The 22127-nt window shown below is 63.4% G+C and overlaps 8 protein-coding genes across 9 annotated transcripts; 4 read left to right on the top strand and 4 right to left on the bottom strand.

Annotated features, from left to right (window-relative positions):
* The first annotated feature begins 62 nt into the window (after positions 1–62).
* Positions 63–2424, top strand: CHLRE_12g555450v5 (uncharacterized protein). The gene is made up of 7 exons (XM_001694116.2): positions 63–249; positions 320–375; positions 474–588; positions 736–824; positions 992–1047; positions 1203–1366; positions 1566–2424. Exons 1-7 carry the CDS (start codon positions 150–152, stop codon positions 1853–1855), a joined length of 870 nt encoding a protein of 289 aa, XP_001694168.1. The 5' UTR covers positions 63–149; the 3' UTR covers positions 1856–2424.
* A 4-nt stretch (positions 2425–2428) lies between these two features.
* CHLRE_12g555400v5 (uncharacterized protein) lies at positions 2429–4566 on the bottom strand. Its single transcript, XM_043069078.1, has 4 exons — positions 4192–4566; positions 3798–3927; positions 3531–3587; positions 2429–3316 (listed from the first exon to the last, which is right to left on the bottom strand). Exons 1-4 carry the CDS (start codon positions 4497–4499, stop codon positions 3227–3229), a joined length of 585 nt encoding a protein of 194 aa, XP_042918920.1. The 5' UTR covers positions 4500–4566; the 3' UTR covers positions 2429–3226.
* Positions 4567–4670: 104 nt separating this feature from the next.
* Positions 4671–6447, top strand: CHLRE_12g555350v5 (uncharacterized protein). Of its 2 annotated transcripts, none has more exons than XM_001694115.2 (4): positions 4671–4946; positions 5107–5269; positions 5469–5649; positions 5823–6447. In XM_001694115.2, the coding sequence occupies exons 1-4, from the start codon at positions 4820–4822 to the stop codon at positions 5859–5861; spliced, it is 510 nt and encodes a 169-aa protein (XP_001694167.2). In that variant the 5' UTR covers positions 4671–4819; the 3' UTR covers positions 5862–6447. The 2 variants fall into 2 exon arrangements, with proteins under 2 accessions (XP_001694167.2, XP_042918921.1); XM_043069076.1 differs by having other exon boundaries at positions 5825–6447.
* Positions 6448–6574: 127 nt separating this feature from the next.
* On the top strand, positions 6575–9686 carry CHLRE_12g555300v5 (uncharacterized protein). The gene is made up of 8 exons (XM_001694114.3): positions 6575–6713; positions 6846–6976; positions 7257–7506; positions 7668–7983; positions 8096–8333; positions 8456–8594; positions 8740–9448; positions 9549–9686. Exons 1-8 carry the CDS (start codon positions 6684–6686, stop codon positions 9659–9661), a joined length of 1926 nt encoding a protein of 641 aa, XP_001694166.2. The 5' UTR covers positions 6575–6683; the 3' UTR covers positions 9662–9686.
* A 32-nt stretch (positions 9687–9718) lies between these two features.
* CHLRE_12g555250v5 (uncharacterized protein) lies at positions 9719–12274 on the bottom strand. Its single transcript, XM_001693990.2, has 5 exons — positions 12024–12274; positions 11763–11885; positions 11531–11572; positions 11343–11378; positions 9719–11039 (listed from the first exon to the last, which is right to left on the bottom strand). Exons 1-5 carry the CDS (start codon positions 12111–12113, stop codon positions 10914–10916), a joined length of 417 nt encoding a protein of 138 aa, XP_001694042.1. The 5' UTR covers positions 12114–12274; the 3' UTR covers positions 9719–10913.
* A 100-nt stretch (positions 12275–12374) lies between these two features.
* On the top strand, positions 12375–17536 carry CHLRE_12g555200v5 (uncharacterized protein). The gene is made up of 14 exons (XM_043069075.1): positions 12375–12539; positions 12660–12709; positions 13001–13091; positions 13199–13258; positions 13402–13510; positions 13771–13931; positions 14226–14461; positions 14703–14764; positions 15015–15227; positions 15459–15674; positions 15877–16005; positions 16151–16305; positions 16521–16764; positions 17165–17536. Exons 1-14 carry the CDS (start codon positions 12406–12408, stop codon positions 17303–17305), a joined length of 2001 nt encoding a protein of 666 aa, XP_042918922.1. The 5' UTR covers positions 12375–12405; the 3' UTR covers positions 17306–17536.
* Positions 17537–17538: 2 nt separating this feature from the next.
* On the bottom strand, positions 17539–19774 carry CHLRE_12g555150v5 (uncharacterized protein). The gene is made up of 4 exons (XM_001693989.2): positions 19274–19774; positions 19121–19189; positions 19001–19030; positions 17539–18408 (listed from the first exon to the last, which is right to left on the bottom strand). Exons 1-4 carry the CDS (start codon positions 19481–19483, stop codon positions 18250–18252), a joined length of 468 nt encoding a protein of 155 aa, XP_001694041.1. The 5' UTR covers positions 19484–19774; the 3' UTR covers positions 17539–18249.
* A 1074-nt stretch (positions 19775–20848) lies between these two features.
* On the bottom strand, positions 20849–21784 carry CHLRE_12g555152v5 (uncharacterized protein). The gene has a single exon (XM_043069074.1). The coding sequence runs from the start codon at positions 21678–21680 to the stop codon at positions 21309–21311; it is 372 nt and encodes a 123-aa protein (XP_042918923.1). The 5' UTR covers positions 21681–21784; the 3' UTR covers positions 20849–21308.
* Positions 21785–22127: the final 343 nt, after the last annotated feature.

A 22127-nucleotide genomic window follows, 5' to 3' on the forward strand; every position in this document is an offset into this window, starting at 1 on the left:
GCGCTGGATCACGAAGACCGGGCGGATAATTACGTGTATTTGTATTATTATTTTTTGTACCTGACACGAGCAAGGATTCTTGCTAGCAATTTGCGGCAAACAAGCTTTCCAGTACACGGCACAGAGGCGAAGCCCCTACTCGAGTGCAAATGGCAGCGACCGTCGACGTGGAGCGTCCTGTGGATATCGGGGAGCTTGATTTGAGGCCGTGCGAGCACCAGGCGGGCGGGCACTTCGCCTCGGAGCAAGGTGCGTCCATGCAAATTGCATCTATTCAGCGAGAGACCGCGATGTCAAGTATCGCTGCGTGTTTTCACAGGCAAGGCGGCTGGTACGTTCGTGGATAGCTCCGGCAAGTTCTATAAAGCCTTTCAGGTACGTTTCGTCCCGAATGGTCGCGTCAACGGCTCTATGGGTGCGCCCAAGCTTCCCTTCAGCGCCTGAAAGAACAAGTGCACTTGTGCTTTGAACAGGACGATATTCGCGGCGGGCGCGAGGCAGCCGTGTATGAACTCATCTTCGGCGATGCGGACGAGTCCGTTAGAAAAGAGGACATGGAGCAGCTGCGCCGCTTTGTGCCCAAGTACTGTAAGTAATCGGACGTTGAAGGTACATGCAGTTTTGTGGTGCTGTGAAAGCGGGACGTGTGGCGGGGCTGTGTGGCCATTCCGTGCTGTGAAACCGGGCGTCTGCACAACCGTAACACGCCTTTCGCCGGATCCCATCACCACGCAGTCGGCACTCTCGTGTCGGACGGGAAGAAGCTTCTGGCGCTAGAGGACACCTGCAAAGCCTACACGAAGCCTTGCGTGCTGGACTGCAAGGTGAGACCTTCAACCGGGACCCGGGACCCCACCCAGCCGCCAGCTCAGGGAAATGGAGGGCAGTTCGTGCCCGCTGTCCTGATGGCAGTGAGATATATGCGAGACAAGTGGCATCCCGTGAACGGGGCGTGCATGTGAGATGATCCCGCGCGCCCGCCTTCGCACAGATGGGCATGACCACCATCTACGACTGGGCGGAGGACAAGTACAAGACCAAGAACGCGTGAGTGTCGTGTTGTCGTGTCGTGTGGCTCGATTGGCCTTCATGGCACAACTCATGTGCTGCGTTCAGCCATTTGCCCCTTGGCTGACGACGTGGGAGTGTCAGTAACGGCGACAGCGCCGTCCCTCCTGCCTCCTGCCTTGCCCCCCGCGCAGCGGCAAGGACACGGCCACGACCCAGGCTAGCCTGGGCTATCGCGTCACGGGCTTCAAGGTGTGGCAGCAGGCGAAGGCTGAGTACTTCTTCGCGGACCGCCACTACGGCAAGAAGCTCACGGACGGCACCATGGCGGCCGCCCTGGCGACCTTTGCAAACAACGGTGAGCCCAAGGAGCCGTCGGGCGGGAGTGTTGGGACCAGTCACAAAACGGCTTTGAAATGCAGGGCGGGGGGCTAACTCCCGTGCCGCAGTCCAGGAAAGACTGGAAAGTATCAAGAGTGGTCCGGTGATGACGACCCTGCTGCTCCCCTGGACCCTGGCGTGCAACTCCCTGGACAATCCCAAACCTTGCCGCGCAGGAGCCATCGGGCCGGACGCGGTGTACGGCGGCCCCAACGGCGCTGTGGCGCAGATCCGCGCGCTGCAGTCCTGGTTCGAGTCGCAGCGCAGTCTGGTTTTTTTCGCGGCCAGCATCCTCGTCATCTACGAGGGCGCCGCCACGCGGCCGGAGGACGCCAACGTTACCATCCGCTTCATCGACTTTGCGCACACCTTCCCCAGCAAGGGTCAGGCCGACGCCAACGTGACGCCGGCGGTCAAGTCGCTGGCGGACCTGATGGAGCAGGTGGCGACCGGGCAGGCGTCGTGATAGGGCGAGTCGCAGATGGTGATGTGGGTTGGGGCTGCTGGCGCTGGGGTGAGAGCTGCGCGGGTGGCGCGTGGAGGAATGGGAGCCAGCTTGACGGGCAAGAGCAGTTTGGAACTTGCGAAAGGGTTCAGTGGCAACGGAACGGTGGGCGTGATACATCGCTGGCGTGCGTGTGTGTGGAAAGGACCAGATCGCATGCCGCCTTGTTGTTGGCAGGTGAGGTGATCTTTTTTGGTGGGTCAGGGTCTGTCTGCTGTGTTTGGTCTGCTGCGCTTTCTGCCTGACATGAAGGACTGTATCACTCGAGTATGACAGTAAAGGCGTAAAGTGACAAGCATGAATTGCATTCTATGTGTTCGTTTGTTCGTGTTGTGGGGCCTATTGGCCTGGATGATGTCTTGGTCGTGAGCAGAAGCGTGGGCCGCAACAGTACGCCCCCACAAGAGTACAGTGGCACAGCGCATGCTGGCAACATAAGCGTCTTAAATGGCGTTGCAGTGTCGTAGCTCGGAACTACTGATGAAGTGATCGTGATCGGTGGTTCTGTGCGCATGTAAACACACAAGCAGGGCCTTAACTGCCCCGCTCATCCTGGTCTACCGTAGTCGGCAGAGTCATCTCAACTCATAAGCAGTTGTCAAGGAGTAACTCTGCGCCCGCGAAACGGCGACGTTTACAGCAGCCACATCCTCAGGACCTCAGCCTAGTAACACAGCGCATGCCGGTGGCATTCCAATGGCATGGCGCGAGTGGGCTCCGCCATCTCGGACGCGCAGCTATGCTTGGCAAGCTTTGACAGCATCCACGTTGGGCGCCTTTCCATCACTGTGTACCGGACAAGCCCCATCCAGGACCGAACACCGCATGGGTGCCCTCAAAATGTGGTGCTCACCGTACCCGTATCTTGTGGTTGCCCTGAGGCCCGCGCCTCAGGGCCGCCCGTGGCGTCTGCGCAGCGCAGATAGGCCCCTTCCGCGAGATCTGCGCCTGGAGCATTCCCCAAGGAGATATACCCTCCACCAAAAGCGCCTTCAATGCCCTCCAAATCGCGTCCAAACGTCCATAGAAGCTCCTAAAATGTTACTCCGCCTTCGGCGGATTGTGGGCAAAGTTTCTACGTAGCTGGAAAGATACGGGCACTGGGTTGTGCGTTGGATTGTGAACACGGGCTGGGAATGGAAGGCGGCAGCGTCGAGACCAGGCCCAAACCTGCACCTGCACCTGCTGCTGCCAGTGCCTCATCAATAACCTGTAGACCAAACTGATGCCCGCCACAACACCACACCTGCAACCACATGAACTAGCAGAGCTCCCTACCTACGGTCCAGTGTCATCAACGAATGATATCAGCCACCCACTCCAACCCGCCCATCAGGCCGAGCTCTTCTCCGCCTGCGCCGCCTCGTAGATGCGGTATGCGGCCCACCAGCAGGTGCAGTTGCCGATCACCGTCAGCGCTGACTGCAGGTGACGTCAGCAGCACATGCAACCATGGGCTCAGTGCGCATGAATGCTGCCGGGCAGCCAGGAGTGTTCGGAAGGAAGTGGCACGGGCAAAGTTCAGGGCAGGCAAGCCTGCTCAGTCCCAACATCCTTTGACATCTCGCGGTAGCAAACGTCAGCCCCCAAATACACACATACACACATATACACACACACACACACACACACGCACCTGCACCACCACGAGGAACTCCAGGTCTGGGCTGTTGTAGAAGAAGTGCCACGTGCACTGCGGGGTTGGGCGGGCGGGGGCGCATCAGCGATCCATGCACCGGAGGCCACGCCCGCAAGCGGCTCTGATGCCTTGCTTAGAAAAACCTGCATGCTCACAGGGCAGGGCATACGGACCATGCCAGCAATGCGCTGCCCCACCACAAAAGCCCCCAGGACTCCTCCACTCCACTCCGCTGTTTCTTTTCAGCACGCCCTGCACTCTCACCGCGGCCATCGCTGACCCCAGGCTGGGAACCATGCCCCACGCCATGCCCTTCCAGCGGGGGTTGTTGGTCGCCTCCGCATACTTCCACATGAGCCCCATGGCAGTGACCCACTCCACCACCGACGACACGCTGCGGGAGCGGGAGGGCCGGAGGCGGGATGGCGTGGGGGAAGGGGCACGAAATCCGTGGATACGAGGCATGCAGCGCCCGACGCGGCAGGCACGTGCCATGCGGGTTGTAGCCCAGAGCTACGTGTGTACATGCATGCACACGCGCCCCACGTTGCACCGAGTCCGCGGCAGTGAGCGCTCCCCATAACACGCATGGCGGCCCACGACAGCACCCGACACGGCCCTGTCCCTCAAGCCCGGCTGCGTAGGGCGGCCAACTCACTGGATGGCCCACGTGGGCAAGCTCAGCGCATTCGCTGGCTCCGCGTGAATGGTGAGCGCCTCCGCTGCTCCTGGTGCTAGGAGGTTGCCGCAGGCTGCAACTGCCAGCAGGGCGGCGAGGGGAATGGTGGCGACCGTCTCGCAGCCGCGAGAGGACGTGCTGCACTCCAGCTCCGCGATCTCCGCCTGCGAACTGCGCTGCGCCCGGCGAACTGCATGTTTGCAACGTGCTGGCAGCTGCGCCCGTGACCTGCACGCGGCAGCGCTGCGCGTCGCGGCCACTCGCGTGGATGGAAGTGCACTCAACATTTGCCCACACTAATTCAAGGCAGTCGCAGAGTCAGGTGGGCCAACGGTTTTTTGCAAGCGTGTGGACTGATGCGTGCAAGGCACTGTGGCTTTGATTGGAGCATGCATTATGCTCTCATTCTCAAGTCGCTAGCTGGTAAGGCAAACACCACAGTGAACCCCACAAACATTCTCAATTTGCACCTAGAATCTGTCAAACGGGTAGCTCCTTGATTTGTGCACGTCACAACAAAACAAAGTAGCTTGGAAAACAGCGCCCGCTGGGCGCCTAGCCGCCCAAAATGGATAGTACACCATACGCAGATAATGCTGTCACTAGGATGAGCGCAAAATTCAACCAACGCGTTCAATATTGGCTTGACAAAAGCAGCCCGCACACCACCGCCCGCTGGGCGTCATTGGTGATCGCACTACTCTGCTACGTGGCACGAGTCTGGTTCTTGCGAGGTACGCGGGGAAGAGTTGCGTAACGGAATCGATCAGTTGCCTCTGGCGCCAGAATGCGAGGGCAGGCGAGCCGGAATCGAATGCTAGTGTTCTTCGCTCAAGAGACAAGATGTCGGCTGACGGGTGCCGGCGGGGGACACCTGCGTGGCGGGACCTGCAGGCTTCTACATCGTGTCCTATGGACTGGGCATCTACAACCTGAACCTGCTGCTCGGGTTCATCACCCCCCAATTCGACCCCGAGTCCGAGGGGCCAGAGCTGCCGACAAAGGCGGATGAGGAGTTCCGGCCATTCGTGCGGCGGCTGCCGGAGTTCAAATTCTGGTGCGTGTGAGGACAGGGGCAGGGGGCAGGACACGCGCGGCGCCTGACACATGAAACGTGGACGCCTAGCAGGCATCGGTAGCTAGCTCACATCACGGCTGCATCACACTTGCACCACATGCTTTGTCGCACTCGTTTTCCTACGCGGTTGCCGAAACCCGGCCGCACCCTCCGCTGTTCACCGTTCTCGCTTGCGCAGGTACGCCTCGATCAAGTCCGTCTTGATCGGGACGGCCATGACCTTCTTTAGCGTGTTCGACGTGCCGGTGTTCTGGCCCATCCTGCTGCTGTACTGGTTCGTGCTCTTTTTCGTGACCATGAAGCGCCAGATCCGGCACATGATCAAGTACCGCTACGTGCCCTTCTCCTTCGGGAAAAAGGTAAGCCCCGGCGCCGGGTTGCCGAGGACTGCTTGCTTTTGACATCATGGCTTGCTGCGCTAAGAGCCGCAACTACGGTATAATGGCGGGCAGCAGGAGCACCTGTGTACGGCACTGCTTGATAGCGCCACTGACCGCATCCTGCCGCTGATGATCGCCCCCGTCCGTTGCAGAGGTATGGAAAGGGCCCAGTCGTGAAGGACTCAAAATGAACGGAGCAACAGCAGCGGCGAGCGCAGCGGCTGCGATGGTGGCCTCGGAAAACCGCGACAAGGAGGAGCGGGGCGTTGCGTGATTGCGCTTCTTGTGGTGGCTTGAAGCCATAGGTTTCATGGGGGCGGGGAAGGTGCCGTGCCTTGGAGTGAGAGCCCTCCGCCACTGCGGGGGCTCGGGTGAGCCAGGTTACAGGGTACGCGTGAGGATGCGTCCAATGGTCTGCATGCTTACGCGGGTTCTATCCAACGGGGGGCTTGAACTTGAAGCCTCCGGTTGTCCATATTACGGCGACCAGCGAGGCCGATTTGTGTGTGGCAGCAGTGGAGGGGTGGACTGAGGTACGGTTTGTTCGGGGCGCGGGCACACCATGTAGACCACAATTATCGTTGTTACCATATGAATGCGGATGTTACAGAGGGGACAGTCCCAGCACTTACCTTATGGAGCGGACGGCTTGAGAGGGTAGAGTTTCTGACCCGGTTTGAGGGGCGCTCGGGGAATGTACAGGGTGAATGGGCAGGTCGCTGGCGCCGCGTAGTAACACGGTTGAGCCCCGTGTAGGGTCTGTAAGGAGTCTATCTGCAATACTGAACCCAGATCTCGACGTTTGCCAGGGCGTGGGCGGGGAGTGCACTGGGCAGCAGCGAAGGCGCGGGGGTCACGGTTCATGTGTCAGACTTGCCAGCCCAGTTGCAGGTCAGGATGCATGCTAACGCGTGAACCCACAAACATAAGTAATTATTCTTTGTGCACATAGCACTAGCGCAATGCGATACTAACGAGGAAACCTTGCAGACGCGGCGGTCAAAGTCATCCAGATGTCGCACGTCACCACCTCTTCTGACCCTGTAAGTTGAATTGAAACTCTACTTCATGTGCAAGCTATCTTATGCAGACCCCGGGCGCGGTAGCGGTATGCGTCGCGCTATCGGCTCATCCCTTTGGGTTCGAAGCAATACTTTTATGTTCATGCAATGCAGCTCAGTGTGGAGGTCGCTGAGTTGCTTCAGCGCACGGACACAATGCTCAGCGGCTCTTCGGCTGCCGGCCGGGCGTTATCTGAGAACGGCCGCAGTTTCGGCCCCAGCGCGGGGCCCGGCTCCGTGAGCAGGTGAGTGCACAGCCTGGTTGGTCCTTGCGCCACAGAGCACCTCATGGTGGGTGGCTAGAGGCTTGATGAGCTGTGCTGGGGGAAACGCCGTCTCACGGAGAAGGCAACTTGTCCGGTGCGCGTGCACCTGGCGTGTGCGGCACGCCGCCACCCAGGGGCTTGCCCCGCGCTGGCAGTTTCTGGCTTACCATACCAGCTTCTTAGACAGAGGACGCCCATTATCGGTGCGTGGAGGGCTATTGTTGATGAGGCTGCTTCCTATCATGTGCCGCTGCTGCAGGGGCCTGGGCCGTACCACCTCAATGCGCTCAGTCGGCGGCGCCATGGGCGGCGGGACCTCGGCGGTGGGCGGGACCGGCGGCGGCGACGCCTTATCGGAGGCGGCGAGCCGCATGCGCAGCTCCTACGATGTCGCGCGCAGCAAGCTATCTCTGTTCAAAAAGACGGCCAGCTTCAAGGAGCCGCTGTCGGTGGATATCCCGTCGGGCCACCCAGACGCGCCGACACCGCGGTTCAGCCCCCTGAGCCCGGTGAGACTGGCATGTTTGTTGTTACCCGTACCTTGCCGCCACTTCTTGTGCAGTTGCGTCCTCCTTCCTACTGCCACTCCCACACCCAGACGCACCCCGCCCTGATTTGCGCTGACCTGACTGTCCCATGCGCCCCCGCGTTCCCACGCCCGCACGCACAGAGCCGCGGCGGCGGCGGCGGCAGCGTGGCCCTGACCGACCCCAGCATTGAGCGCATCCTGGACCGCAGCGCCTCCATGTCGCTGTTCTCGCCGCACCGCGCCGGCGGCACCATCAGTGGTGGCGGCGGCGACCGAACCTACAACAGTTTCGCAGGGCTGCAAGACATGGTATCGATGGTGGATGAGATGGTGGCCACGGCGCCAACCAGCCCCAAACCGCTGGGCGCCTTCGGCGGCGCCGGCCTGGGCCGCACCGCGGGCAGGCTGGGCTTGGGTGGCGGTGCGGGCTCGTCCATTGGCGGTGGCGCCAGCAAAGGTGTGTGCGCGGAGGCACGGAAGGGGCCGTTAGGGCAGGCTTGGCTTGCAGCGATACGTCCTGAGCGTGCGTGGCGGGGACCTTACCCGTGCACGCCATGCGCTATCTGCAGGGTCGGGCGTGGGCTTGTCGTCAGACGGCCTCAGGTCGCCCGGCATTGGGCTGCGGCCCTTCAGCCGCTTCGGCGGCTCCGCCTCGCCCTCACCGCGCTCACCGCTGCGGAAGAGCCCCGGCCTGGGCGGCGCACCTGTGCCGGCCGCGTCGCCCGGCAGCAAGGGCGGCTCGTCGCGGCGGGCGCAGCTGCTGGGCCTACTTGGGAAAGACCTCGCGGCGCCCTATGAGGTCGTCAAGTGAGTCGGCGGCACGGAACCCCGCAAGCACCATCGCCACAGCTGGGCTGCCTGTGCAATTGTGGTGTTCGCTGTCAGGACTGACTTTGTCGGGCACCGGCGTGCGGTGGTGTGGAACGCAGGTTCAAGACAGACGTGGGCGCGCAGGGGACCCGGCCGCCCGCCAATCTGGCGGCCTTGGCCGGCAACCTGCAGGAGAAGTTTGACCGGGTCAACCGCAAGCTGAAGAACTGGGAGCTGGTAGAAACGGCGGCCTCGGAGGTGCGTGACTGCGTGCCCGGTCGAAGCCTTGGGCTAATTCTAGTAGCATGGGCCAGCAGCCGTGCGGCCAGCGTAGCGTGCTGCATCCCCTATCAGCAGTCCTGACCCAACTGGACAACCTCTCCCACCCAATGCCCGAACGCAGCGCTTTAACAACGCGATGGATGCTGCCTTGGACGCACTGTTTGCCCGAGTCAACCTGGGGTGGCCAGCAAGTGAGGGCGGCGCCGGCGCGCCCACACCAGCAGCCACGTCGACCGCAGCAGCAGCGAGGCCCTCGTCGCGGGCCGCATCGGCCAGCAAGGCCACTCGGCCCAGGTCAGCGCCGCGGCAGAGGACCGGGGATGCGGACCCGGACGTGCGTGTGACGGTGGGGCACGGCCGCCGCCGCAGCGGCGGCGGCAGCGGCAGCAGCGCCCGGGACCGGCAGCAGGCGGCGCGTTATGCGGACCCTGACATAGAGACGCCCTCATCCACCACCACAACGTCCTCGTCCGACGCTCCACGGCACCGCGGCAACAATGAGGGTTGGGAGAATGAGGATGGGGCGGAAGAGACGGCGACCAGCTCGGGATCGGCGGATTCGGGGTTGGATTCGGATACGGAGGAGCTGAAGGACAGCAGCCGGCGGGGCGGCGGCGGTGGCAAGCCGCGCAAGGCAGACAGCCGACACGCCGACCGGCGCCGACACGAGCGCAGCGGCAGTGCGGCCAAGGCCGAGCGGAGGCGGACCCAAGGCACAGGTGCGGCCGGTGGCGGCCGCAGCCCGGGTGCCGCGGCCCAGCCCCAGCAGCACCAACAGCACACGCAACAGCAGCAGCAGCAGCAGTACTTACCCAGTGCTCCTGGCCTTGGTGCGCAGCCTGGATACCCTGCCGGGGGCAACGGCTACGCACAGGGCACATGGGCGGGTGCCGTCAGCTCGCCGCACTACCCTTACGGTGGCGGCTACAGCCACCAGCTGCCCGCCTCGTCGCCGGTGGGCATGGGCACCGGCATGCTGCTACAGCCGCCCGCATCGCCGCGGCCGCCCGTGGGATCCCTCATGGCGGGCGGGCCGCCGCTGACGCATATGCGCAGCGCCCCGCCTCAGCCGCCGTCAGCTCCTGCCCCTGCGGGGCAGCAGCCGCAGCCGCAGTGGCACTCCACGCCGTCGGTTCCGTCTGGCGGCACGCACGTGGGACTGACGCCAGGATACGGTCAGCCGGTTGCGGGCAGCAGCCACTGGCCGGCCTACCTGCAGGCGATGGCTTCACCGCAGCACTACACGACGGCGGGGCCGCCGGCGCGCTCCTCGCCGCAGCCCTGGTCACACCCGCCATCCGCGCAGCTGCAAGGGCAGACACTCGGCCACTGGGCGGCTGCGCCGCCAGCATCCTACTACCCTCCGGCTGGCTACAGTGGGGACCCGCAGTTTGCTGCCAGCCCGGCGCATCAGACGCAGCAGCTGCAGCCGCAGCAGCAGCAGCCACTGCGTGCAAGTCTGGGGTCGGTGAGCGCGCTTGGCACGATGTCGTTCTACGCCTACCCAAGCCACACAGCCGCGCCGCCGTCGCCGCACGCCCATGCAGCCATGGGGTACCACCCAGCGCCAGGCCCGTATCAGCAGCTGCAGTCAGTTGCTCCGCACCAGCAGTCACCGAGCGCATGGCCTGCTGTCGCTCCCACTCCGGTGACACCAGCTGATACATACGCTTACAACGTCAGCCCGCAGAGCCCCACCTCGCACAAGCACACGTCGGGGCAAGCGTTTGCGCCCGACCAGCGCATGCCATACGCGCAGCACCTGCTCTACGCGTACGCGCGCTAGGCATGCCTCAAGCCATTCTCGTTGCAAGTGTGAACACAGCTTAAACTAATGCATGGACGCTTGTCCATTCTTGTGATCAATGCTAGTATAAAAGCTTGCCGAAGTCATCCTGTAAGCTGCTTGCACGTGTCTCTACGCCTCTACATCCCTCAATTCCCTGCTCAGACAGCTTAGCAACGCAGCACTCTGCCGTTGCCCTGTCAACAGCTAACACAAGCCTATGCGTAATCCCTACTCATTATCTCGTCATCATAAGCCAGTGCCGGCCAGGCTTTGCCCGACCAGCTGTAAATCGTCCAGCACCACAGCCGTCACCAACCAGCCCTAGCTTCAGCCGGCGGCCACTACCACACGCCACTGCGCGCCTCCAAAATGGTGTGTTGTGGAAACCCTCCCCACATACCCTTCACAACATCCTCCAGCACCAGCCAGATAGCTCACTCCCGTCGCCGCCTCAATCTCAGAAGCCGCGCTGTACCGTGCGCCCTGTCCGCTGTCGCTGTTCTCGTTTATGAGTTGCGCACGCCAATGGCCGCGTAACCGGACGACAGGAAGCTGTCCAGGAAGGGGCTGTTCGTGGTCACCTTCTTCACCGCGCGCTGCTTGGCGTAATAGGGCTCCACCACCTCCGTCACCTGTTGTGTAGCGGCGGTGTGTTGTATAACTTGTATGATTAATAGGAAAGCGCAAGGAAAATGGGGCCGACACCGTGCGTGCGAAGTATTGTTTGCCAACAAGAATCGCACCCAATACACGTGTATGTCAGAGTGGAGTGGGAGTGTGGGGGTGGTGCACCAGCGGCGGCGCTCCCACGGCTCAGGCTGCGCTGCCACTGCCCGCAACGCCCTGCGGGAGTGAGCTGCGCTGCCCATCCACCTAGCAACTACACGCCTGGCACCAGCGCCAGTCCCCAGCCGCCAGGGCGGGGCCCCGCTCACCACGTGGTGCCGCTGCTTGTGCATGAGCAGGTAGGTCTGCGCCGGGGGCGGGGCAGGGGCGGCAGTAGGCGGCGGTCCGCGGTCAGCACCACGGCGCCAGTCAGCACGAGCTATATCGGCACGCCCGATGTAGGCCCAGCACCCTGGCCACAGGGTTGGCAGAGAAGCCCCGGCATCTTGGCTCTCACCTCAATCTCCTCGCGGCCCTTGAAGATGAGCAGGTCCACCACCTGCACGCATTCGGGCGACAGCAAAGCCCCGTTCAGCATCAGCCCCACCTGCTCAAGACCGCTGCCCCAGCCCCAGCCCCAGCCCGCTGCGCCTTTACCAGTTTACCCCCCCCCCCCGCTCCGTCCCACCCCCCCACTCCGCTGTCCTCCCGCGTTCGGTTGCTGTGCATGCAACATGGGCGCGACCCACCCGCCCGTCCTTGACGTCCTTGTACTCCTTGAACTTCTCCTTAACGATGGCACGCAGCTCCTTCAGCGACACCATCTCCTCCATTTTGTGCAGCCGCTGAATGAACGGCAAGCACCGGCAAATCTGCGACGCAACCGGCAGTGCTTGTTGACTGCACGTCCTCGCTAAGGGTCTGGGCATGCCACTCTGCGAGACTCGGCGTGACATCCCCACGCCAGCAGCAGCAGCCCCGGGCATGGCTCCCATGGCATCGCAGCCCACCTCAAAGTAGAAATGCCGAGCAGCACCCCCGAACAGGCGCTTGTCCTGGTGCGCGACCTCCACTGCCTTCTGAGCAAGTCGGGACGACATGGCTACAGCTTCTTGAGCAAGTATGACCTAATCGTATGACCTAACGTTAAGTCGCGACACTCCTCAGGGCGGACTCCCTGGGTTGGCCTGCCAGGCAAACTCTCAATCGGCAAGGCCTACAGTCACAGCACCCAAGTGGGGAGCTCCAGCAGTCTTTGCAGTATAAAATGACTAGATGTCCGAGCCCTGCGCAAGCCCCAGCGCAATGTCCACTGTGCATGGGAATGGGGGCCCCAACCTTTGTGTTTAGTTTTGTTTGCCCAGACTGGAAAATTTACTATGCGTACTTAGAATGGCACGATGGAATACTGACCCTAGCGGGGCCAATACGGTCGTTGCGCCTGTGGTGCGCACACCGAAAGCTGCTCGTAGCGTAGGCCTCGATGCGCTCCTTACAGTGATCTCGGTTGCTGCATTAAATTCAAGGTCAGCGAATGACTGTCATATACACGGCGCTCAAACTAGCTCAAAGGACGGGTTCCCGCCATGGTGGCTGTCTCCACGGGCTTTCTTTTAAACAGCTTGCCCATTTTCTTATGCGCACAGATCTACACTCGTATCGCTTCTGCCAGTGCCATGGCTGCGCCTGGTTTTCCGTGAGTCGGGGTGGAGTGGAGCCGGTCGACACAGGGGGGGCGTCTGCAGGGTGGAAGGGGGATAGCACAGTTAGCGCGGGCCAGAGCTACTGGGAAGCATGCTGCGCCGGTGGGGGTTGTGACGGGTGAAGCGCATTGCACGTTGGCAGCAATACGTGGGTGGGGCACCACAGCGGGAGGGACACGCTCTATGCGGGGCTCACGCTTAAGAAACGCAGGGGTGAGGTTGTGTGCGGTGTCGCTCAAGGTAGTTCCTGTTTGGGCCGACATGCCCTTTCACCTGGTGCACAGAGCTGTTGCTGTGGCTGCTGCCGCTGGTGTTCAGCGGGCGAGCCCTGGACACGCTGGTCCGCTGGCGCAACTCCCAGGCAGCCGTGAGAGTGTGAGTGGCAACGTCAAGAGAGCGGCGGGGGTTGGGGCCTGGTCCATGCTTCCACGCTCCTTGCTAACCACGTAGCTTGTCCTGTCTTGTGGCCATCATGCATGCAGTCAGGATAACGTGACCGGCAACAAGCGGAAGCTGTACGGGCTTGCGCCCCCGCCGGCCAAGTAAGTATTCTGCCGTGCTGACAGTGTTGTTGCCTGGCTTGTCGCCATGTACTGCTGCATGCGTGCATGGTGCCACGCGGTCCCACCCTCCGACCAGTTGCGCGTGCAAGCATTATGCTCTTGCCTCATCTTGTACCCTGTAGGGTGGAGCCGCTCCGGCAGCGGAGGCCGTTCTCCCTCACCCCAGCGCGCGAAGGCGGCGCAGCCGGGGCGGCACTGCAGCGGCAGCTCACGCCCATCACGCCGCCGCAGGTGGGTGTGACCTCAGTCCGCCATGTTGCGAGCGGTGTCGCACGCGCACGTGTGTAGGCCACCGGCCTTTGCATGCATGGTGGACTGGTGGGCTGTGGCGCCGGGGCTGGGCAGGTCTTTACGGCGGGGCAAAGCACCTCTGTCACATGCCTAACACCCTGGTCGTAAGAATGATGTTCTGTGTAGCTGGCTTTATGCACCACCCGGACTCCCGTCTCCCTCACCCTGCCTGGCTCTCCCGCCTCCCTCCTTCCCTGCAGCGATACAACGGCGCCACGTCAGCCACCGGTGTGCTGACCAGCACGCCCTACAGCGCGGCGACGGGCGGCGTCGGCACCGGTGGCGTGGGCTCGCTGCTTGGCACACCGCAGCCGCTGGGCTTTGGCGACCCCTCCCGCACCCCCCTGTCCGACCCCTACCGGTGAGGCTACGAGTCGCTGAGGCTCTGGCGTGCATGCCAGCAGGAGAGAGCGGGTGACGGTGCTGTCTCAGGATGGGAGCATTGCGACGGCGGCATGAGGGCTGCCCTGCTTGGGCCGGAAGCGCCGTTTCCGTAACGCCAGGGCAGAACACGGCCGTCAAGCACGCACATACGCGCGCATGCGCAAGGACTTAGTTCCGCAAGCACCCATGCGCGCAGCACGTACGCCTGTAGCGTTAGTCCCCATCCTTCACTTGTCGCCTTCCCCTCCCTCCCGTTTATCTCACTTTTCAGGCGCTCGCCGGCGCCCGGCTACTCGCCCGGCGGCGCCGTTGTGGCCAGTCCCAAGGAGCTCAACTACTATTTTGACAGCCTGGTCGGCGGCGGCGGCGGCGGTGGCGGTGGCCTGGGCGGCGCTGGCGGCGGCGCCGCCATGGCCAGCCCTCAGCAGGTGGACATGGGCGGGGGCATGTACGGCTACTCAATGGCGGCGGGCGGCGGCGCGTACGGCGGTCTGGGCGGCGACCAGGGTGAGTGCCCGGCCGTGCCTGGGTGTGCAGGCGCAGGGGTGGCTGGGGTGGCGGGCGGGTAGATGAGCACTACCCGGGGTGGAGTGGACTGAAATCGGGGGCTAGCATGTTATTATCGGCGGTGCCCGGGCGGGTGCGGGATGGGGCAACACCGGGCACACGCCAATCCGTGTTTTGAAAGACTGACGCTTATCGTGCATGTACGGGTCCCCTCCCCTGCCTGACGTTGCCCCACCCACAGACCAGGTCCCCACCGGCACGCTGCCCATCGGCGTCCAGGCGCCCATGTACCGGATGACCTGGGTGAGTCACTCCCTCGCTCTACTCACCTCATATCCAAACCGCGCCCTCAAACTCTCTTAGCACGCCATACATAACCATACCGTCCCATACCATACCATACCAATGCTACCACAACACCGCAACACCGCCATGCTACCAAACTGACTCATATACCACACCATACCATACTATGCCAATACCACCACAACATCGCCACGCTACCCCCGGTCTGCCTGCCCCAACTCCTGCTCTTGACGGTTTTTGGATCCAGATGCCCAAGAAGGCGGCAACGGTGGCTGCGGCCGACACGCCCACGCTGGCGCCCAGCGCGCCCGAGGAGGTGGACGACTTCGTGGTCAGCGTGCTGCGCGCGCGGCAGGACTGGCTGGAGCTGTGGACGGAGCGGCTTCGCGAGTGGCTGGCGGGGCGCGTGCTGCAGCCGCTGGTGGCGGCGGTGCAGGGCGCGCACGAGCCCGTCAACACGGTGCGTGGCGGGGAGGTGGGGGGTGCGGGTGGGGGCGGGGGGCAGGTGTGGTCGGATGTGCGCGTGAGGGTCGCGCCGGTGTTGTGTTGGGTATGCAGGTGGTGTGTGCAGGTGACGAGTACCGGGGTGCAGCCAGCGGCTCCCGTTGCGGCCTACCCGTTGCTCCCGTGACTCCGCAGCTGCTCTTGACGACTGCTACGCCCCCTCCCCACACACCCCTCCCCACAACAGCTGCTGCAGCAGTTCAACCACACGCACCGCCTGCCGCCGCTGCCGGACGTGCTGTCGGACAACCGCGGCGGGGGCGGCGGCGGCGGCGTCAGCGGCGGCGCGGCGGCGGCTGTGGACGTGGACGGGCTGGTGCGGCAGTTGGGCGCCATGCTGCAGCAGCACATTGCGCAGCAGCCGGCGGCGGCCACCACGCCCAAGGCCAAGGAGCTGCTGGCGGTGAGGCGGCTGGGCGGTTGTGGGGCTTGAGGGGACAGGGGCACGTGGAGGGCGGTAAGGCTACCGAGGGCGGTAACATAACAGCACGGCAGCAGCATGGCACACGGGTTCCGCAACCTTTTTACTAATTATGATCGGAACTGTAAGTGTAAGAACAATCACGTTATTTCTCTTAACGCGGTTGGCTGTGATGCGCGCACAGGCCGTGAACCGCTATGCCGACCTGTTGACGGTGGTGCGCGGCAAGCGGCCCGCCGACATCCTGCCGCCCTCGCCGCCCGGCTACGTGTGGGCGCGGCTGCAGCAGCTGGCGGACTCGTCCTGCCTCAAGGTGGGCTGCAGGGGGGCTCGGGGGCCTAGGGGATGTGACAGGGTAAACCAAAGGGGAGAAACGTGGCGGCTATGCGTGCAGTACCATGAATCCAACCCCACCGGCACCACCACCACCACCACCACCACTACCACCGCACCGCCAGGACTTCACGTGGAACGGCGGCAGCGCCTACGGCGGCCGGCCCTGGAGCCCCGACCAGCTACCCAACGACTCGGCGCTGGTGCTGTACCTGTTCGCCGCCTTCCTGGACGCGCCCGGCTGGACCTTCACCGCGCCGCCCAACACGCAGCACGAGGGGTGAGCAGCTGCAGCGGGGAGGAGGGGGCGCTCGGCGGGGAGAGGACACTGGGCCGGAGGCCGCAGGGCACCGGCTGGCAAGAGGGCAGGCTGCTGCTGTCCTACGAAGCGTTTCAATCAAATATCTTCACCATCATTGTCACACGTGCTCTGCCACGCGCAACCGCAACCCCCGCCCCTCCCCGCCCCTCCCCCCATCTCCCCCTCCCCCGCAGCTGCACGCAGCCGCTGCACCTGGGCACGCTCACGCCCGGCGCGCGGCCCAACGCGCCCGCCTCCGCCGTGCTGACCTTCCGCCCGGAGCGGCACGGCCGCGAGCTGGACGCGCTGCTGGGGCTGCAGCTGCAGACGTCGGGGCCGCTGTTCTGCTACCTGGCGGCGGGGCGGCTGATGGTGCTGGCGCACTACCAGTACGTGGCGGTGTTCCACGCCATACTGTTCTTCCTGCAGTACCACAAGGTGGGAGACAGGGAGCGTGTGGGGGTGAGGGTGGGAGGGGTGGGAAGGGGTGGGAGGGGGAGGGAGGGAGCGGGTGGGGGTGGGCGGGGGTGGGAGGGTTGGTGTGGTGCGGGTTTCGTGGTGGGCGGGCTTATGGGGTGGAGGTGGGAGTGGAGGTGGGAGTGGAGGTGGGAGTGGAGGTGTGCGAGTGGATGTGTGCGTGAGTGCCGAGGACGTGTAGATGGGGCGTGGGGCCGACAAGTGTGGGCTTGGAGGCAACGGAAGATTGGATGCGCTGTTTCGTAGGAGCTACTGTTGGAGCGTGCCTACCCCTACCCCCACTCCTCATTCCCCTGCTTGTATCCTGTTCCCAACATTTTCCAACCGTGCAACCCCCACGCCTCCATGCCATGCGGTGCAGGTGCGCTACGGCGGCGCCATCGGGCGGCAGCACATGGGCGACGCCGACCTGGGACTGGAGGGGGTGGTGCAGCCGCCGCCGGTGGGCGCGGTGGTGGCGCTGGGCAGCAGGCTACTGGGCGGGCTGGGCTGGTTCGCGTGAGGGTGATGGGACAAGAACAGAGATAAGCTCGGGAAGGATGGGGGGCGGGGGACGGCTGCAGGTTGGAAGACGAGTTCCAGGCGGGGCCAGGGGCTGTGGGAGGATATGGACTGGTGTGGTAGGAGGTGGCAAACCGGATGTGTGGTTGGAAGGAGGAAAGAGCCGATCGCCGCTTGGGGAGTCCTAAGGGCGGGCCTGGGCCGCATATAGGTGAGACTCTCGGACAGGGGCGCTACTGTAACGAGTACACAGCGGTGCACTGCCTGAAAGCCTGCCACCCCACCCCCCAGCCCTGACTCCGGGCAACCCAGCTGTGACACATGGGGCAATCAGCCGTAGCTTTCAATATTAGCACCTCTAAGAACTGTATTCCTGGGACCCACGCCGAGCAGTTGTCCATTGAAGACGAGTTATCAAGAAGCCGCGTTGCTTCGGTGAGGCACAAGCACATCACGCCTCGTCAACCAGTCCCCCGTCCCTGAATCTGATCGTCTGAACGCCACATTCAAAACTCTACGATAAGCCTAGGTGGGCAGTGCCACACCCACGAACCTCACATGCAGTGCGCTCCTTCTGCAGCGACGCATGTCAGCATGTGCATACGCACCACCACCGCCACCAGCGCCAGGCACTCACACAACTGCCATCATCACCACCACCACCTAGCAGCTAGCTAGCAGCAAGCCGCACTCCGGCGGTCCCCCGCATGCATCGCACATGACGGCAGCCCCCCAGATGCGAGGCCCACTGCAGCACTGCGCCTTCGGCCGCATCTGGCCAGGCGGCATCAAGGCAGTCCCGCGCCATGCCCCAGGCGGCACGACCGCCCCCCACCCCGCTCCACGATGCCACTGCTCTCCTCTCCTCCGCTGCACTCCGCCGCCGCCTCCCAACGAGCCCGCCGCCGCCGCCACACGCTGCTTCCGCCACGCTGCGCTCACGCTCTAGTAGCCGCCAGTGGCCTGCTTGGCGGGCGCGGGGAAAGGGTTCTCGATCTCCAGCTCCGCCGCCTGCTGCTGCAGCTCGCGCAGCCTGTTGTTGTGGTAGATGAAGCCCACGTCGCGCTTGCGGGCCAGCGGGCCGCGGTCCACGTTGGAGGCCACCTGCGCAGGAGGGGAAGGAGCAGGGGGCGGCGGAGAGCAGGGGCGGGAGGGCGGGAACTGGGTAAGGTTCTAAGCGGAGGAGGGGCCAGGAGGAGAGGAGGAGCGGGAGAAAATAGGTGGAGCGCGATTACTGCAGGAGTGCCCGGTGCTGTCGTGAGCCCGCCCATCGTTGCGTGCTGCGGCCTCGATGACTTGACTCGTGGTTCCCCGCCCGCCTGGCGCGAAATGAAGCGCAATATGCCTGAGGCTGGGCAGCCTTGAGCCTTGGACCCGCCTTCCCATGCGCTGCCCCCCGGTGACTGCCTTTGCAGCAGTCTGCATGGGCCGCTACGCCCGCTTCATGCTTGCCCGAGAAGGACCCACCCCAACTGAGGCCCTACCCTCCCGCGCCAATCCCACCCTCCACACATACCCTCCCCTCGGCTGCCCGCCTGTCATGCGTGCCCCTCTCCAGCAACCGCGCAGTCAGAAAGCCCTTGGTCACACAGTGCTTCTGTGTTCCCGGCATGCCCGGGAACCAACCAGAGCCAGGGCCCCTCAGGCACCCTCCAGCACGTCCGCCCCGAGGGGTGACAACCCTGCGCAGACTCACCCGGACGGCAGCCTGCAGGCGCTTCATGACCTGTGCGCAATATAGGTTGCATGCGAGGCGTTAGCACTGGATAAGGCAGCGAGGGAAGGCCCATTCCTTCTCTAATGTTGAGTTCCGCACCTCGGTGCACTTGTGGTACCGCGCAGTGCCCGCAGCACGCACGCACTCCAGAGCCTGCTCCCTCAGAATCTGTGAGGCAGGAATTTCAGCCTCGTTCAGCTCCTTGGGCAACTTTCGAGCAAATCACCTCAGCCCTGCCCGCAAAAGCCACACCTTCGTCTTCTCCACGTTGATGTACTTCCGCGAGGTCCGGTAGTTGGTGTTGTGGAAGAAGATATGCGGCTCCTCCTTCTCATCGTTCAGCGTGTGCAGAATGGGCTCGTCGGGGCGGGCCCACCTTTTCCCAGCCTCCCCAGTCAGGTTCTTAAAAACGTCATTGACCTTATCGTGGAAGCTTTGACGTTCCTCAACGCTGGCTGACATTTTGGCCTAATTGCGTCCCAGGCGCTACCTGCTGTGTGCTTTATCTGGGGCTGAGCCTACAGACGTTTCTAAGTACAATTTCAGCCCTGAGCTACAGCAATGTGCACCAGGTGTAGTCATCGGCCCCGGCCCGGCCCCCATGTCATCCCCTCTCGAGCTCCCGACGTGCCCCCGCTGCCCCGAACCTCTCTCGCCTCGCTCATTGCATACAGCGCGCGCGTCGTTAGCCTTGCGAGCGTTCAACGCGCATGCTGGGTCACAGGGCTGGGCAATGCTCCGTCGTCTCCCAACATCCCTGGTTGTCTCCTAATTCTGTTCAGACTTCTTAGTTCTTACGTGTACGCGCACATGCCCCCGTCGCTCCTGCTCTTCTCTAGCTGCCTAGTGCGCCCAACATCGGTAACCTGCAACCTGTGGCTCAGCTCTTACACATTGTCACATGTAACTGCCCCCCCTGGTTTTCTCCTATTCCTTACGGGATTGGTTCAAAGTTAAACCCCCACATCCCCCCTGCCCAACAGCCCACGACGGCGCGACCCCGCACCTTCCCCTCCTCCAAACCGCTGGACGCAAGGCTGTCAGGCACAACTGTGCGAGGGCTTGAATGGATCATTCTTCCCTTGAGCATTCAGGGCTTGCATCTTCGGCGAGCGTCAAGAAGCGGTGCCCACAGCAGGCCTTCAGGCGAGAAAGATTTTGCGTTCTCGGGTGTGTGACGGTGTGTTCAGGAGGGTGGGAATTTCGGGGATTGGCTGTTTTTGAGTGGTTGGGACTACCCGTTGCCAAGCACTGTTGCAGTTCCCTAGCGGGTCGGCCCAGCACTGCTGGATGCCTGGGCGGGACAACCGGATGGCTCGGCGGGGACTGTTGGATGGCCCGGTCGGGCCGACCCGGGAATGCTGGATGGCCCGGCGGGGACTGCTGGATGGCTGGGTCGGGGTCACCCCAGCACTGTTGAATGGCTCTGCACGTTACACTGCTGGGGTTGCCCCAGGGATGCGGGATGAGCCGGCGACCAATGCGTGGATGGCTGGGTCGGGTCGGCCCGGAACTGTTGGATGGCCGGGCGGGCACTGTCGCATACCCCGGTCGGGTCGCCCCCAGGTAGGCAGGTTATGTGGCCGGGCTATGCTGGATGCCCGCGCCGGCTGGATGCGTCTCCGACCCCGATGCCCTGGATGGCTCGCCCAGACATCCCTCCCACCCTCCTTGTGTTCGCGCCGCGCAGGCTTCAGGTTTGGGGGAGGAGGGGGATAGCCCTCATAAACGCTAAAAACTGGGCAGTTTTGGGCCCCTGAAGGCCGTGGGTGAGAACGCGTTCAAGCCCATCTCGCAAGCGGTGGCGGCCTACCCTGGACGATGCAAGCCCCAAAAAGATTGCTCAGCCATGACTTGCGTGTCTCAACAGCTCTATCCCTGGACCCCTTCTCCGTCTCCATTCTCTTGTTTCATCTTTGCTACACCATCCCTTTGTCTTCCCTTTCTAATTGACTGCTTCATCAGGCGGATGTGCTTCGAAGACCGGCCTCTGGACCGCTTATTGACTACCGTAGTGTTGAAGCGGGCTTCAGGCATGGCCGCTGAGGGCCGTGCCGAATAGCCCGATTGGCTGAGCCCAACAATCGGAGCGGTCCTGATAGGGCGCGCGCCGGCTTCTTCTAGCTACAGAACGGACCCCCTGCAAGTCAGTTGAGCCCTGCTCATCTCCAAGGCATAGCCGGGGTCAGTTCGTACAGGCAGTGCCCGCCATATCACCATGTGCCAGCTGCGTCCCGCTGTCAAGCACAAGCACAGCAGGCAGCAAACCAAACCACACCGTGCCACGCTATGCTCGCCAGCAAAGACTGCAAACCAGACACCGGCAGGTCTCAACCTGCTGGCCGGCGCCGCTTCTCGGGCGGCGCCGCGCTCTCCTCCTCCACGTGGCCTTGCCTGCCCCCTCCGCTACGGACATGCACGCCGCCACCGCCGGGCCAAGGCCCTGCGCCGCCGCCAGGCCCTGCGCCGCTGCCACAGTCGCCAGGCCCTGCGCCACCGCCGCAACTGCCAGGGCCAGCGCCGCCGCCGCCGCCGCCAGGCCCTGCTGCGCCACCGCCGAAGGCGCCGCCGCCGCCGTTGCCGCCGCCAGGCCCTGCACCGCAGCCGCCACCATCGCCGCTGCCATGGCATGCCGCACTCTACCACGCAGCACCTCCATCAGCGCCCGGGCTGAGTCCAACACGCACCCGAACGAATATACAAAACAGGCGTAAGGTACGGGTATGGGTACGAGATGCATTCCCGACACGCATGGAAGCAGGCCATACGGTGAGCCAACAACTAATGCTCACTTTTCTGGCTGCGAATGTGCACAGTCGACCGTCACCGCCGCTGTCCCCACTGGCGGTAATGGCGGAGGAGGTGCCACAGCCCCTGCGCCGGCGCTGGCGCTGGCACCGCTGCACCGCCACCAGGAAAACGCCGCTGTGCAGCGTGTGCGACGATGAGGACGTGCTCGCGGCGATTAGAATTAGCGTTGAACACGTAGGGGCGCCGCGTGCGGGATCTGGAATTCTTGAGGAAGTTGAGGTACTTCGTGGCGTGCCGGACGAATCCGCCGCGCGACGACGTGGCCGCGCGACAAGATTGCGGCAGATTGCGGGCT

This window comes from Chlamydomonas reinhardtii, chromosome 12 (genome assembly GCF_000002595.2).
Source record: "Chlamydomonas reinhardtii strain CC-503 cw92 mt+ chromosome 12, whole genome shotgun sequence".
In the NCBI taxonomy this organism is placed as follows: domain Eukaryota; kingdom Viridiplantae; phylum Chlorophyta; class Chlorophyceae; order Chlamydomonadales; family Chlamydomonadaceae; genus Chlamydomonas; species Chlamydomonas reinhardtii.